We start from the raw sequence: 10,638 nt of genomic DNA, 5'->3' as shown, positions 1-10,638 counted from the left end.
CGTTGTTAAAACTTTCGCTCGTAGTCTCTTTCGAAGTTATTTAAATAGAGACTGACGTATATATATTTCAATTCACCATCTCCCCCGAAGCCGCTAAATACGAGCTTAAAGTCGCTTAAGTCGATCATCTATTTAGCAGACTGTGCAGCTCGCGAAACGGTTTGGCCATCTTGTTTTGAATACCGCTTTCTACGAGATGAAGCGAGACTGCTGCGAGTTTGATAGTAAAGAAATGTAAAAAGGAGAGATAAAAGAAAAGGGAGGAGAAAAGATATGATGTGGCTTGTTTTGGAAGTAAAAAAAATTGGGAATTAATGTTTGACGACTATTTCCAAGAAATTTGAATTTTATCTCTTTTTTTTTTCCCCGTTCTTCTCCCAATTTTATTCTCGTATTTGCTACGACACATATTTTGGTAACGTTAACGGCCACTTACTTGAATCTTCGTTCCAATATTTCAATTTTCATTAAACTTTAATATCGGATTAGAAAATTAAATATTCATTGGAATTAATTTTGCGGATTCCGTCATTCTATTTTGATAACGGGAAAGGATTACAATTGTTTAAAGGAATCGTGAATGCGTTACGCGAATAATATACGGACACCATTAATAAAAATGGACATTTTTATTGAGAACATTTGAGAGATCGCGATTATTGTTTTATAAAAACTATATCCATAAAAAACGAGGAAATACTGTACAAAATAGGATAGATTTGAACACCACATTTTAGACACCGACAGAAGGAAAATGTTCGAGATAATTTTTCCAATTTTCGTATCTACAAATTTTCGCGAAGAATGAGATGGTATGGAATTTCGTTTCGAATAACAAATGAAAGGGTGGGATATTACGTATTCGATCTATTTTTCAATCTTCGTATACTTCAAAAATATATCTCGATTTGCGAAACATTTAAGACAAGGGACAGTATTTACGTATAAAAAAAATTCAATCGTTTTCGCGGAAAAAAACAATGAACATTTTTCAATTTATATCTACAATCCAGCTGGCAGGAAGATTGGGCGGAGAAATGAAGCCGCGGCCAATCGCTCTCCGGTCTTCTGTCTGAGTTCGGCCATCATTTTTGGGACCAGCCTGGGAACGGGTGGGTGGAAGGGGAAGATGGAGTTTCCATGACGCGGACTGGCAACCATGGATGGACGGGGTACCAGAGACTGCCTGGCCATGATGATTTCTCGGATAATTTGCATTTTACGGAGGGGCGAGATCATCTGAGGTTGGGTGGCTCGGGCCTGGGGAAATTGGGGCATTCCTCTTGGGCTTGGGCCGACGGAGTTGTCCAAGAGCATGACGTAACGGGGAGCGTCTTGAGCTTCGCCTCTGTCGTCTCCAGGTTCTCGCTCGTCAGATTCGTCTTCGTAGTCGGGAACGTTCCTGTATTCTAGGGGAGAGGCTTGTCTGTACTGGACGATTGGTTGTCTGTGCATTTGCGGTTGAGGAACTGGTACTGGGTGCAACATGACCAAGACGGGTTGAACCGGGCTCGGCACCGGATGACTGGCGGCTTGCATATGGTCGTAGTGCATCGGGTGGGGCATGTGCATTGGGTACGGTTGAGGAACGAATTGAACGTGTTGAGGCATTTGTTGAGAAGCCATGGCTCGTTGAGGGAGGATCAAGAGCATTTGTTGTTGTTGAGGTGGAGGATAAGGAGCGTACATCGGGGCGTGATGAGCTTGCATTGGAACGTGCATCGGGTGGTGAGGTTGGAAGTGCATTTGTTGAGGCTGGAAGTGCATTTGTTGAGGAATCATCGCGGGTTGGTGGAAGGGTACTGGCCTTGGTGGGTATTGGCTAGGATGCATGGGGATCCGAGGGAAAGACCTGGATTGGATCATTGGTGGCATTCGTCGCGCTCCTAATGGTCCCATGGCGGATTGACGTGGTAGACCAAATGGCATTGATGGCCCTTGTGGTCTGCCTCCGAACGGCAGTCTGAAAGGAACTGGGAATGGACGGGGGAATGGGATGAAGGGAAGATCGTCTTCGTCATCATCATCGTCATCGTCATCCTTGTCATCGCCCAAGAGCTTGTTGAGTTTCTCCTCGTCGAGCATCATCATTTCTTCCTTGGCGCCGTTCTTGGACTTCTGGTTTCTCTTCCCATTGCGAACGTTTTGTACGCTGGATTCGTCTTCGATGATCGCGCGTCTCATGAAAGCCGAAGCGGCCTGGAAGATGTTCGAGAGGGCGGCGATTCTCGGTCCAGCTCCTCGGGATGGACCAGGGTCGGATCTCCTCATTAGGGACAAGGGAATGGGCAAGAATTCGGACAAACGAGATTCGTGCAATTTGGGAAGAGCGGCCTTCAAGAGGAGAGCTGGGAGGAGGGATTTTGGCTTTTCCGGAGGGACGAACTTTGGTTTTTGTCCGCTCGGTGGGAGACCCAAGATTTTCCTCATCTCTTCGATCTTGCGACGCCTATCGGCTTCGCTGGGTGGCTTGTAAGGCGCTTTGGTGGTGGTGGTAGGTTTGGAGGTGGACGGAGTCATTGTCGTCGTGATCATCTCGTCGCCCTTCTTTTCTTGGGAAACTACTTCGACTACGGTAGGAACTGAAGAACTCTCTTGGATTTCTTTCTCGACTTCTTTCTTGACTTCTTCGACGACGCTTTCGGGCAAAACTACTTGAGCTACTTGAGGCGCGGATTCGGCGGCCACCATACCCGATTCGTCCATGGGGAAGGCCAGCATGTAACCGGAACCCTGCGGATCGGGAACAAAGGTGGACGCAATGCCAGATTGGCGGGAACTCTTCACCTCGGAAACAAAATGCTCTTTTTTAAGCGAGAACGAAAATAACTTAGCCCTCTAAAAACACCACCAAACAAACCATCATAAAACACCCATCCGTAACCACCGCAAACTACCCAATCTCAACACACTACCAAATTCCAAAACGCAACAAACCAAAACCGTTACCAAATTAGTGTTATTAATAAATTAGTATAATTTAGCGATCGTTGTAGTTCTTTATAACCCCTCCCTAAAATCGTACCCAAAAAACTCTCATTAGTAAGAAATCCTAAATCTAGAAACCCAGTTTCGGTTCTCTAACTTTTACTCCGAAAAAATGATGAGCGAAGCCCTCTTTACATAATAATAACAAAATGTTGGTACGAACAATTCCCTTTCAAAGTCGAGGCGAATATTCGCGCAACGCAGCGCCAATAATGCTTATCGAGAGAGAGAGACGTTCATTCTTTTTCATATAATTAACACGTCCTATTTCGCGCCTGGATGTCTTTGCTTCGTTTCTCTTTTTTGCCCTTTCTTCGTTTTATCTAGTTTGCGCGATCTTTCACTCAATTACAGGCGAGCCTTTCGCTCGTTCGTCCAGGGCCGACACGCGCTCAATTAGCGAGAAAACTATTCTGTTCCCTCTGATTCCAGTTCGGCCACGGTTGGCGCTGACAGTTCGGAATAAGCGAAAAAAAAATAAAGAAGGGCAAGTTTTTTATTCGCGAAAATCATTCGAAAAAAAGGCAGAGAAAACTTTATCGCGGAGCCTAATAATAAATGCTTCTTTGGGAAACACCGAAAAAATGAGGTCTGGGTTAGTGGCTCACTATGATTCAACCATGCGAAATAACGCCAGAAAAAAATACCCTCGAATCTAGTTCAACAACCCCTGGAGCTCTCGAAGATAGTCGTCGACTCCCAGCAGCACCCCTTTAACTTCAATCCTGTTTCTTCCCCGTCGACACCCTCCCGCCCGTCACGTAAGATTGCCGCAGACCCCCCCCCCCCCGTTCTTTTTCTCAAAAGTCTTTCTATAATAATAAAATATTATTATCGCGATTGTTCCTGAACAAAGATTTTTGACCCATACCGCGCGCGCGTGCTATTATTTTGTTTTCCTCCTAACCATGTTAGTTTCTATTATCGCCTCTTCCTTCTATGTTTAGCCATAACAATTGTTTTGGTTTTTATTCGGTCAGCCCATCTTTCTCATTTTGACCGTCGAAGGTGCGCTTTTCATTTTAAACACAAAGCGTTAATTTTTTTTAAAGAATCGTATAACTAATCTCGTTTTCAAAACGCTTTTACGTCGTAATATTTATCTTATTTTCTTTCTTTAATTTTTAATGACAAAATGGGAGAGATTGCGCTGTTTTGTTTTGAAGCAGAAAAAGAAGGCCCAATTGTTTTCATTCTCTTCACTTGTATTTTCCATTTTTTAGAGGTATTTTTAAGCGTATTGTTTCCGACGTTTTCAAAAATATTCCAGGTCCCATTTCATAAAAATATAATTTTTTCAACTTACCATACCGGCTTCGTCGCTTTTTTCGGCATTAACTAGTCCTGTTTAAATTAAAAATTTAAAACGTAATTGTTAATAATTGAGTTAAAGTAGGTCCATTTTGAAAATACGGTCATTACGATTTGAAGATATTCTCTCAAGCGTACGGATATTGTTTCCAAAAAAAACATGGAATAAAAGTTAGGTTCAATAATATTTGGGGAAATTTCGTCGAATTTTATTTTTAAAATTAGGGGCGTACGTGCTTGGTAACTTCCTGCCATATATATTAGATTAAAAAAGAAACATAAAAATACGCCAACAAAAAAAGTATGACCAGGAAGTTTGTTATAGAAGAGCTTGTATCCGATAAAAAAACAGAATTTTTATATTTCGACATGCTAGTAAGCCCTTTTCTATTTATACTTTTTTTCCCGCGGCTGGTCAAAATGCCTGATTTAAAAGTAGTTAAAATAATGAAATAGCTAAAACCACTTCCCGCTAATTTGCGGGGTTGGAAAAACGGATACGTTTTCTTCCTGGTTATACTCTTAAAAGTATTAAATATCCTGGCCAATTACGTTACGCGTGTTTCGTTCGTGGATTCCTATAAAAAAATGCCCTAGCAGCGATAATCTTTCGAACAATTACGTAATTTAAAAAACAAAATAAATGATTAGATATATTCAGATTGCCAAATTACATTCAAACTAAATAGCGCCCAAGTATCGCCGATTATATCCAAAATAGGTTGATCCTAAATTATGATCAATTGAGCGATCTGCCCGAAGCTTTAACGCCCCCCACCCCCTCGCGTAACTAAGCCACACGGGCTTATACGATCAAATTCCAGTAATAAGCTCGTGCGGGTAAAAAAACCAGTTACAAATTTTGGATATTAATTCTTATCACGCAAAAATGTAATTAGTCTAGTTGAAAAATGCTATTTAAACTTTGAATAAAAATTATTTGTTGAGAAAATTAAATATCGTAGCCACTTCCCCCTATTTATAGAATGGCTCGATAAATATAAATTTGGGTCAGGGGAAAAAATAATAATGGTATAGAATATCATCGTATAAATTATTCCATTTTCTTGGCGCGTTTCAAAACGCGTTATTGTTTTTATTTATATTAGGGAATACCTTGAGTGATACGCGTAAATAATTATTCCGCCCAGCTAAGAGATTATCCTGATTGATAGAACGTGGGATAGAGACTGTTTCGCAAATCGGGTAAAGAAAAAGAAACGTCGAATTTTACCCATTTAGATCGCCGAGATAAAAATATCTGACGAAAACATTTTTTTGGTCACGTATAATATTTCCCAGAAAAATTAGCTTTGGTTTTTACCCACTAGTTAAGTTATTCATTTTTTCCCATACTTGAAAGCCACGAGCGCAAAACAGTTCGGCTGCCCCATGGCAAAACCTTTTAACCAACAAATTTTGGAAAAATTTGATTTTTAGGCATCTGTATTACTAAGGCATGCACAAAAGTACTGTAAAAGTTTCAGGTAAAAGTCATAAATATTTAACTATTTATGACTTAAAAAATGGTTTTGTATTTTATAATTTTCGCATTAAAAACCACGTTAAAATCTTTTAACTTAGGTTTTGAAAAAGTCAAATATCTCAAAATTACGATCGTGTTGGTTAAAAGGGTTTGCCATGGGACAGCCGAGTTGTATTGGTCAAACTGGCAATCAAATCGATTTAAACTGGGTTTTAAGGTCTGTTGTGACCGTGGCTTATTTGACTCTAATACACGTATGTCCTCCCTCGCGATAATTTTCGTAATTTCAAGAAGAAGAATCAGGTTTGCGTGGCTTTCGACGCGAGATCGCGACGGACGAGCGACTTTGTTGAAATATATTTGTCAGAAGGAATAGTACGCTCGACGAAGCGTTTAAAAGCAGGCGTCTATTCTCGGAGCGAAATGACGAAGACAACAGTCTAGCAAAGTTGTTGTTATTGTTACCTAGCGTGAGTAGGACGAGGGCGCAACACAGGGATCTTGCGTTCCTCATTCTGCGGGCGAAAAAATGCGCTGCTCGACGGACGGATTAGCCTTTATTCTCTTCTCTTCTGGTTCTATAAATCTAGAAGCTTGAACGAGGAAAATAATCCACTGGAACGATGCGTACGACGAATAAAAAAAATAAAGAAACAAATTATTAACTAAAGAAGAATGTGGGGGTGGCTTTTGGCTTAGAAATTGAATGAGACTTTAAGAATACCGTTAGGTATTTCCCGTATTTGTTCGTGTAAATTTATAAGAATTAAATCGTTAATATTTTTATCGTTAATTTGGAGCTTTTATTATTCGCGTTTCATTGTGTCGACGTCGATTCTTAAAGGCCAATGTATTTCCTTAAATCCTGAAATGAAATTTTGAGCGCTCATTTTCCTTTGTTGGTTCAAAGAAATGACATAATTTCCCTCGTTCTATTTTTCAGAGCCTTTATAGGTTTTGAACTATGTAAGGCTTTTTATCATTTAATCGCTTTATTTCACGCTTTTAAAAGATTAATTTTACCGTCTAAAGGATATATAATAAGTAATAGAACGCTTAGGAGTAGTGTGTCAATATAAAATACACATTTTAAGCCCTATTTATCAAAGCAAACCAATTAAATATTCCTAACCCTATAATTCCAATTTTTAAATCCAAAAAGATGGAAATGTATTTTTTTGGGCCAGTGATTGAAAATTGCAGTAATATATTTTGACGTAAGGTAGGTCCAACGAAAGAGAAGATGTCAGTTTATTAAATCCAATTGAGCGTAAAAGGAGATCCACCCATTAAATACGCTTAATTCGTTCCGCGAGATTACAGCCGGAATGTACGGATATAAATAAATCTCAGTTTCGTATTTAGAATTCAATCCCAAATTTTATAATTTTCTCGGGAAGTAAATAATTAGAGTGGAATAATTAATTAGGGTGTGTCTTCCCGGTTGATCGCTTTTTGGGTGGTAGTAAATTAAAAAAAAAAGAAATCGACTTGATCAATAGCGTGTATTTCTGTATCTAGACCGCGATACCGTTATGCCAAATAAAGAAACGGGGTCCACCTGTGCTAAAATAAATTCAGTGAAAGTGCCCCGTAGAAAAATAACCAGTTTTATTATCTAAATGAGGCCCTTATATAAATTTCACGATATATTTATAAATTGAAAAGAGGGACATTCTACCCCCATTCTCGGGAAACAAACCAGTTGTCGTATATGGTAGAAAAAACGTCCCAGAACGAGTATTTTTTACGCAAATAGCCCCTTTTCCCCTTCCACCCGGAAACGATCAAATCTGGTTAATCCTTAGCGAATCATTGTATAATTACGTTATAGTTGGTACCAGTATAACTCGATAGTGGCGAGGAAGGCGGGAATAAATGCCGATACTATCAAATTACGCTAAACTTACGCTTCCTTTAAACTGTTTAGTGAGTATTAATTGTTCTACAAAGATAGGGGATAAAGGCAAATAAAAAGCGGGGGACACTTGGCACCCCTATGTCACTGCCCCCGGGGGTGATCATCTCAACGCGTTGAAACGTCCAGGCAGACGAAGAGAGGGGAGTTAGAACCTAAAAGGTGGATCTCGGGACCTAATTCTTAGAGTGGCGCCTAGCTATCCCGGTTTACTTGGCGCGTTTTCTACCTGAAAAAGTGGATCCCAGCGCCTCCGATTCTATTAAAAACAGGTCCTAGACGGATTTTTTTTCCACAGCGTACTAGCGTTTGATGGTACCATCGTCATTTATTTAGGTCATAACTGTAATTTTTTATACGCTACGTGATATAAGACAATGGAGAGCCCTTTTACCACATTTAACCGTATTTACCCGTCAACCCTCCCTCGTTTTGAATTTTATTTATTCTAATATTTTTCCTTATTTTGAGGGAATACAATTTTCCTCCTTTTTTGACTGTTTTTTTTTTCATTTATGGAATGAAGATTTTTATCCATTGATTTTAAATTGTTAAACGCCGAGTTTAATATTTCGTATTTTATTTTCATATCTTTCGGCTTTTTTATTCTTGGTGAAACGGGTTTCTGCGGGCCCTATATTTAAAATCGAAGGAAGAAATGGCGGACACCATCCATTCGTGGGAATTGTAAACGACCTTCAATCTAAATGTATTTTCCTTGACTTTAATTTTTCGCGTGGTTGCCATAGTTGATATTTATATCGAATGCGGCAAACGTTTTTTTTTATTTATTTCACAGCGTTTTAAATATTTTGTTTTTATTTAAACGGGTATTTGAAGCTAGTTCAATAAAATCGTATACGTTGAAGTTTTTAACCATGGCAATTAAATATATAAAAATTAAATAAAAACTCGAAGTATCCGTCGAGTTTTTATTTAATTTTTATATAGTTCAATAAAATCTTATCTATTATTTAAAATTGTCTAGCCTATTATCGAAGTCACCGTATCCCGTGTACAAGGGAGTAATTTGTCCCGCCTAGTTTATAAAACGCTCGAAAGTAGACTCGTCACAGCAATATAATAACTTTTTGAATTTGAATGTCCGTTGCTAATGCAAATTTTAAAAGCGATTTGAGCTCAAATATTATTGGCCGTTTCAAAATATTTAATTCCCTAGATATTAACGAAACCGCTTTTAAATTTAAAACCTTTTATCAGCAGACATATAACAACGCGGGAAAGGTAACTTTATAACGAGTAACGGCTAAACACTAGAACCCCGACGGCTGAAAATATTGAATATCTATCAACTGCAAATAGAACTTTGGCGAAAATAGAGTCATTATAAAGTTTGATCGCTAGCGGGCTTTGCCGCCACATTCAATCCTTTGAAGGCGAAAACTCGAAAGAATGAACTCGCGATCGATCTGGGAATTTAAAACTTTTAATACGTGGAAGCACGCCATCGAGTCTTTTAGCAAACGAAAATACGCGATGGTAACAACGCGATACCAACGGTTTAATCCAAATCGTCCAATTTCAACGAATACGGAGGAGGTCGACCTAAAGAAGCAACGGGTACACTCACCTGTTCGGCCGCGTTCCTTTGCGTGTGGTATCCCTTATTGATGAAAACCTTTTCGTCTGTTCGCTGCGAGCGAGCGAGGGTATATACGAAACGGGTGGGGGTGGGGCGCACTCGCGTGCTGGTGCTGCTGGTTACTCCGCGGCAAGTCGTTGCCTTTCTGCGTTTTGCCACTCGGACGAAGCGCTCTTCATAGGACCTCCAAATGTCCTCCTTTTTATTCCGGGGAGGCAAAAAATACTCGTGTCGAAGCCCGGTCCAGGTATGGACGGGGGGGATATCATCTCGGGGATGATGAAGAGACGTATGCCGTACGATGAGAAGTGGGGGGGACGAAGGATTAAGTCTTTTGGACGACGAAGGGGGGGGGGATTTCTCGGTTTGAGGTGGGTAGTGGGAGGAAAGGTGGTTCGCGACTCCTATCGCGTTAGCTTCCCTGTGGAAATAGCTCCGAAGGAACTAACGGGGCGGGGGGGGTGTACATCAGTGTATTGTATATCTACATTTTGTACGCGCGTAATAAATAGGGGGAGGGTGAAATAAAAGGATAAAATATACAGGTACTCTTATGTACGCGGATTTTACCTTTTCTAGGGCAAAAAGAAACGCTCTGATTGGACGGGCCGTTCTTCTATATACGAGCCAGTATTTGTTCTTCGAGAATTTTTATTTAAATGGGGTTCGCTATAGATTGTTCCTCTTATCGGACACCAAGCTGCTAGTTTCCACGATGTCAAGCCTCGCAAACCTTACCCCATCCGCGCTTTTTAAGTCATATTTAGATTAAGTGGAATATTATGATCGTCGGGTATTGTAAAATGGCGTGCGCCAATGAATGTCGTCCCTCCCCCCGTTTTATGTAATTCCACGTTCGGTATCTATTCTTAGAATAGTTATTTTTCCGATTCGTGCAGTTCGACGTAGCGTAACCCCCCTCGCGCCAATGTGTGGCGATACAAACGGGGAATTCTCGTACAAATATCCTCGCAAATAACGCGGTTTCGCTTCCTATTTTTACCGAATAATATCTTTATTTTTTTATTGGCCGCACTCTTTCGGAACCATTTCCTCGGAGACACTGTCCGGAGCCACTCAGAGGAAATCTATTAATATTAATTCCCTAAATAGTCATTTCCACCTCGTCTACCTACTTCCTTCCATTTTTTGTTTATTTTCTTTTCTTCTATTTGGAAATAGTTGACGGAAAAGAATATTTCGCGTTTTGTAACGTGTATAAATGGAATAATTAAGTTGCGCAATGTTTCGTAAAAGATAGTCATTGGCCGCTTAAATGTTATTTCAAATTTCCTTTAGCGTCGGGATATTTTCCCATTTCTCACCAAGGTA

General features: G+C 40.0%; 1 protein-coding gene across 2 annotated transcripts; it reads right to left on the bottom strand.

Moving 5' to 3' along the window:
* Nucleotides 1-650: 650 nt before the first annotated feature.
* LOC149932928 (uncharacterized) lies at nt 651-9,450 on the bottom strand. 2 transcript variants are annotated; one of them, XM_090156599.1, is made up of 4 exons: nt 9,295-9,450; nt 6,251-6,400; nt 4,295-4,332; nt 651-2,733 (listed from the first exon to the last, which is right to left on the bottom strand). In XM_090156599.1, the coding sequence occupies exons 2-4, from the start codon at nt 6,297-6,299 to the stop codon at nt 1,003-1,005; spliced, it is 1,818 nt and encodes a 605-aa protein (XP_090012725.1). In that variant the 5' UTR covers nt 6,300-6,400; nt 9,295-9,450; the 3' UTR covers nt 651-1,002. The 2 variants fall into 2 exon arrangements, with proteins under 2 accessions (XP_090012725.1, XP_090012726.1); XM_090156600.1 differs by lacking the exons at nt 6,251-6,400; nt 9,295-9,450 and adding an exon at nt 4,411-4,784.
* Between the last annotated feature and the right edge of the window lie 1,188 nt (nt 9,451-10,638).

The sequence above is a fragment of the Leiobunum rupestre genome, chromosome 8, assembly GCF_980474605.1.
Source record: "Leiobunum rupestre chromosome 8, qqLeiRupe1.1.hap1, whole genome shotgun sequence".
NCBI classification, from domain to species: Eukaryota; Metazoa; Arthropoda; class Arachnida; order Opiliones; family Sclerosomatidae; genus Leiobunum; species Leiobunum rupestre.
Note: the sequence above shows the minus strand (reverse complement) of the source record. Positions and strands in the feature narration are given on the sequence as shown.

What these genes read in the sequence shown, in the direction of transcription:
- LOC149932928 (XM_090156599.1), bottom strand. Translation starts at nt 6,299, where the DNA reads ATGAGGAACGCAAGATCCCTGTGTTGCGCCCTCGTCCTACTCACGCTA. An exon ending in CCTCGTCCTACTCACGCTAG is followed by an intron (nt 4,333 to 6,250) that starts GTAACAATAACA and finishes TAATTTAAACAG; the next exon opens with GACTAGTTAATGCCGAAAAA. An exon ending in AAAGCGACGAAGCCGGTATG is followed by an intron (nt 2,734 to 4,294) that starts GTAAGTTGAAAA and finishes CCCGATCCGCAG; the next exon opens with GGTTCCGGTTACATGCTGGC.